Source organism: Mobula birostris, chromosome 31, assembly GCF_030028105.1.
Source record: "Mobula birostris isolate sMobBir1 chromosome 31, sMobBir1.hap1, whole genome shotgun sequence".
Taxonomy (NCBI): Eukaryota; Metazoa; Chordata; class Chondrichthyes; order Myliobatiformes; family Myliobatidae; genus Mobula; species Mobula birostris.
Window position 1 is genome coordinate 38,159,807 of NC_092400.1, and position 6,000 is coordinate 38,165,806.

At 42.0% G+C, this 6,000-nt stretch overlaps 1 protein-coding gene across 1 annotated transcript in view; it reads left to right on the forward strand.

The window, feature by feature from the left end:
• LOC140190826 (seizure 6-like protein) overlaps window positions 1–5,687 on the forward strand; it is a 439,535-nt gene extending 433,848 nt beyond the window's left edge. The window contains exons 16-17 of the mRNA XM_072247697.1: window positions 2,144–2,246; window positions 5,588–5,687. Of these exons, the coding sequence (XP_072103798.1) occupies window positions 2,144–2,246; window positions 5,588–5,617 (133 nt within the window). The 3' untranslated portion in view covers window positions 5,618–5,687. The remainder of the gene's footprint in view (window positions 1–2,143; window positions 2,247–5,587) is intronic.
• The last annotated feature ends 313 nt before the right edge of the window (window positions 5,688–6,000 follow it).

Below are 6,000 nucleotides of genomic sequence, written 5' to 3' on the forward strand. Positions count from 1 at the left end.
TGCTGCATTTAATTCCCTCATCCAAGTCATTAATATATATTGTAAACAACTGGGGTCCCAGCACTGAGCCTTGCGGTACCCCACAAGTCACTGCCTGCCATTCTGAAAAGATCCCATTTATTCCCACTCTTTGCTTCCTGTCTGCCAACCAATTCTCTATCCACATCAAAACCTTACCCTCAATACCGTGTGCTTTAAGTTTGCACACTAATCCCCTGTGTGGGACCTTGTCAAAAGGAACAATAGTGCGGACTATTATCTAAATGGGAAAACAATTCAAACACAGAGGTGCAGAAGGACTTCGGAGTCTTCATGCAAGACTCCCAGAAGGTTAATTTACAGGTTGAGTCTGTGGTAAAGAAAGCAAATGCAATGTTGGCATTTATTTCAAGGAGAATTGAATATAAAAACAGGGAGATAATGCTGAAGCTTTATAAGACACTAGTCAGGTCATACTTGGAGTATTGTCAACAGTTTTAGGCTCCATATCTCAGAAAGGATGTGTTGTCATTGGAGAGAGTCCAGAGGAGGTTCACAAGGATGATTCTGGGAATGAATGCAGTTAATATATGAGGAGGATTTGGCAGCTTGGGGCCTGTACTCACTGGAATTTAGCAGAATGCAGGGGGGATCTCATTGAAACCTACTGAATGTTGAAAAGACTAGATAGGGTGGATGTGGAGAGGATGTTTCCTATGTTGGAGGTATCCAGAACTAGAGGGCGCTGCCTCAAATCTGAGGGGTGACCTTTTAAAACAGAGTTAAGGAAGATTTTTTTTAGCCAGAGTAGTGAATCTGTGGAATGCTCTGCCACAGACTATGGTGGAGGCCAAGTCCATGGGTATATTTAAGGTGGAAGTTGATCGTTTCCTGGTTGGTCAGGGCATCAAAAGATATAGTGAGAAGGCAGGTGTATGGAGTTGAGTGGGATCCAGGATCAGCCATGATGGAATGGCGGAGCAGACTCGATGGGTTGAATGGCCTAATTCTGCTCCTGTGTTTTATGGTCTAATGCATCCATTATTTCTTCAGCAACCTAACTCAGGACTCTGGGATGTAGTTCATCTGGTCCAGGTGACTTATCCACCTTAAGACCTTTAAGTTTGCATAGCAATTTTTTCCTTTGCAATAGTAATGGTACTCACTCCTGCTCCCTGACGCTCACGGAACTCTGGCACACTGATAGTGTCTTCCACAGTGAAGACAGATACAAAGCACCCATTAAGTTCATCTGCCATTTCTTTGTCCCCCATTACTACCTCACAAGCATAATTTTTCAGTGGTCCAATATCAACTCTCACCTCCCTTTTACTCTTTATATAACTGAAAAAACTTTTGTTATCCTGCTGTACATTATTGGCTAGTCTGCCCTCATATTTCATCTTTTCCCTTCTTATAGTTTCTTTAGTTGCCTTCATTGTATTTTAAAAGCTTCCCAATCATCCAACTTTCCACTCATTTTTGCTACCTTATATGCCCTTTTCTTGTCAGCCATGGTTGTCTACTCCTGCCATTTGAGAATGAATTCTTCTGTGGGACATATCTATCCTGCATCTTGTAAACTATGCTCAGAAACTTCACCTATCTCTGCTCTGCCATCATCCCCTCTAGTACCCCCTCCAATCCACCTGGGCAAGCTACATGTGACTTATGCTTCTCCCTCTCAAATGCAGTATGAATTCAATCGTATTATGAACACTGCCTCTGAGGGGTTCCTTTATGTTGAGCTCCTAATAAGATGTGGGTTATTCCACAACATCCAGTCTAAGATAACCTTTCCCCAAATAGACTCAAGCACAAGCTGCTCTAAAAAACCATCTCATAGGCACTCAACAAATTCCCTCCCTTGAAATCTGGTACCAACCTGATTTTTCCAATCCCATAATCAATTCATGAAGGATAAAGGAATCATAATTGTTATCAGGAGATTGAGCATAAATCTGTCGTGTTGTTTATTGTAAAGAGGCTGATGAATACAGAATCCTTTTTTATTTCATGCAGTCTGTGGTAACTTGTTCTCTGGAGAAAGAAATTGTAAACAACAGTGCTCTCTCGTACTGCTCTACACATCACCAAAGACCAGGCACATCATTGCATTTACAACTATCATCATTCAACTTTTCTTCCTCTCACTCTATTCCAGGTGCAGATACCACTCGAACCTGCGTCTGCCTCTGATGTCCTCTCACCCCTACAGTCAGATTACTGTGGAAACAGCCTTTGACAATCCCATCTATGAGACAGGAGTATGTAACCTGTTTCTACCACTATGTGGGGGAGGGGTTGGTTCAAGAATTGTTTGAGTCTATATTCTAAATGGGGAATGTGGAAGAAGATTTGGAGATGGAAAAGGTTGGTAGGTTGGCAAATGGGCAAGTCAAGTGGCCAGACGCTGTTTGCAATTAAAGCAATTATCTTAATAAAACAAGAATGGCCCAAATCTATTGCTTATATGGTGAACAGTGTCATAAAAACATGTGCTAATAAGTTAAGAAGTTCTTCCAAGAAAATAAGAGACAGAAAAGTGGAGCAGTAAATCATAAACACGAGAGATTCTACAGATGCTGGAAATGTAGAGTAACAAACGCAAAATACTGTCAGAACTCAGCAGGTCAGGCAGTACCTAGGAAGAGGAACAAACAGTGGACATTTCAGACTAGTCCTGATGAAGGACCTTGCAACAAAATGTCAACTGTTTATTCCTCTCGATAGTAACAGTGGAGGCTCTGATTCATTCAAGAATGAACATGAACCATTTGGTCAGTTGTCTACCAGTATTTCACAAGAAACGACAGCAGGAGATTATGGAGAGTAATTTATCTTTAGTCATTTTGCTGTTGGATGCAAGATTATTCACCATCAGTTGCATTCAATGCCTCACTTGATTTCACTGAAGTCCACAGAAATGAACATGACCATTGGCCAAAACTCTTGTGCCCATTTACAGACAGCAGGCAAAGATAAATCTCTCCACCCAATCAATCAATGTCACTTTGATGCCAATGCCCAGGCATGAAAAAGTCAAGAGAAAATGGTTGGCATGGCCCAGTCCATCAAAGGCAAAGCCCTCTCCTCCAGTGTGCAAATTTACAAGCAATGCTGCCACAAGGAAGCAGCATCATCATCGAGGAGCCCACAATTCAGGACACTCTCTCTTCTCTCTATACCATCGAGCAAGAGCCTTGGGTCCCACAGCAATAGTTCCAGGAGCAGACATTACCCATCAACCTTCAGGCTCCTGAACTTCACTCATGTCAACTGTGAACTGATTCCACAACCACTGGACTTTTTCAAGAATTCTACAACTCATGTAGTCAGTATTACTTATTTATTTTTGCACAATGTCTTCTTTTGCATGTTGGCTGTTTGTCAGTCTTTGTTTACGTAGTTTTCATATATTCTATTGCATTTCTTTATTTTCCTGTAAATGTCTGTAAGAGAATGAATCTCAAAGTAGTATATGGTGACATCTACCTATTTTGACAATGTTGCAAATTCATTTCATCAGGATCCTTGAATGGCTTAGTGGTTAAATACAATTCCAAGGCCATCATCAATTATAAGGCTTGGAGAAAGTCCCCATTCCAGCCTCTGCTCTGAGCTAAGTGAAACAAGGAGATGATTCAGGGTCATCTATCACGATACTCTTAGCTAGAGAAAGTAAACACATTGCACCTGACTAGAGTATGAGAACGTGTCCTTAAAGGAAAGTACATTCCTCAGCACTGTGAGAATGAGATCGTGGTCAGTCATGATATACCTCAGCTTGAGAAGTGTCAGGATCAAAAGAGTCTCAAAATCGTGGGATATTTATATAGGACTGGGCTAAGGAGTCATTGCTTCATACCAAGAGTTGGGGATGCTCAATCACTGAGTATATTTAAGACAGAGATTGACAGATTTTTGGATATTCAGGGAAAAAGAAGATGTGATCTGGCAGGGAAATTGACCAGGATCTGACTGAATAATAAAACAGGTTCCAAACATTACTTCCAATGATGTGCTCGTGGAGGCCCCAGGCTGTCATTGAACAGTTTCTAACATGGAAGATTCCACCTGGACAAGCACCTTGGAATAACAATTCTAGAAGGAGGCCCACCTTCTACAATGTTACTCATAGTACTCATAAAGGCAAAACATGTGAGCACAGTAAGTTCCATTTCATTAATAACTCTGAATCACACTGGATATAGCACAGGCGCAAGTCTTTTGGCTAATATGCCTGCGTCAACTCTGTGTTGTAGCTACCCAATGATTTCCCCTGTTCCTTCCTCAGAGGTTAAAGAATCTCTCCACTTCATCCAGTTTGCTTTTGCCATACGGTGCTGAGCTGGATGGCACAGGAAAAGGCCTTGCAGCCCATTATTCCATGTTGCACCTTTTTTCCAATCTCCATTGATCCGATTTGCCTATATGTGTCCTTCCTTGTCCAAGTCCCACTCAATATGCCTCTTAAACACAGTGGTCGTATCTGTCTTGAGCACATCCTCCAACATCAGCCACTGTGTAAAAAGTAAACATAAAATTCCTTCCTCTCACTTTAAATCTTTGCACTCTTATTTTTAATACCTCCACCATGGGAAAAAGATTCTGACTATCTCTGCCTCACAATTTTTATAGATCTCAGTTAGATCACCCCTCAGCCTCCTTTGCTCCTCAAGCTCTTCAAACTTACCAGATGTTTCAGAGAAAATCGAGCTTATTCTGTCAAGTCTCTTCATCTAACTAAAGTCCGCTAATCCAGACAATATTATGATAAATTTTCTCTGCACAGTATACTTTCAAAGCATCTTAAAGTCTATTACCAACACTGATCGAACTAAAGTGCACTAATCCAGCCAATATTGTGGTAAATTTCATCTGCACAGCAACTTTTAGAGTCTGCTACCAACACTCTTGTTCAGTGTATTCCAGATCAAAACAACTTGCCATGTAAAGCAAGATCTCTTCATCTCACCTCTGTTTTTCTTTGGCTATTTCCTTAATAGTAGTTACCTCAATAGCTTGAGGTTGGTGTAACAATCTCTCAGGAGTGCTTGTATGGCCATCACTGGAAGAGAGAGCACCAGGGTGGACTTCAAGCCAGATCACAGTGGGACTTGGCCAGAGAGCAGAAAATAAACCAGTGCTCAGACCATTACTTCATGCCAGGCAAGATCATCCACCCGAGCCCATCCTGTCTGCCTGCATTTGACCCGTCTCCCTTTCATCTCGCTAGAACCGTCAGGAGAGAGGTGCAGGAGTCTTGGGTCTTGCACCAAGTTCAGAGACAGTTCTTCCCTATGACCATCGGGCTCCTGGAATTGTGTAGGTGGCTTCTCTTGCCTCAGCATTGGACTGACTGTAGACTCACTGTCAGGGACTCTGCATTTGTTATGTATGGTTTTTCATAGGTTCCAGCGTACTTCTTTACTTTCCTGTGGTGCCTGCAAGAAAATTAATCTCAAGGTTGTACGTAGTGTGCATACTTTGACAACCTTGTTTACTTTGAACTTTGAACCTTTGACAAATTTTGTCATTGTAGCTGAGAACGATGAAAAGAGCGCCACTCTCATTGTCCTATCTTTGTTCCTTCTTCTCGTTCCAGGACACTAGAGAATATGAAGTTTCCATATGAACCAGGACGGGAGGCCAGAAGATGAGATTCTACAAAACTGCCAGAACCTCGCCAGTACTGACCCAGAGAATGGCACTTCTCCATGCTTTCCAATCCAGAGTAGCAATCACTGACCTTCTCGACCGGGATGCTCCCCTAAGCGTAATGTATCCATCTGTAAATAAGCCTTCCATCTCAGCGTGGGACAACTCCTCAAATTATTCAGAATCAAACCAGACTAGACCAAAATAGTGTACAGCAATTTATTTTTGGACAAAGTAATTCCCTCCATGTCCACTTAAAATATCGGTTTCATTGATATTGGTGTCTATTTGGTTGCACTAAGCACACTTGGTATTCAGAACAGCACGGTAGGATTACGCTTTACAGTGCCGGTGGCCCGG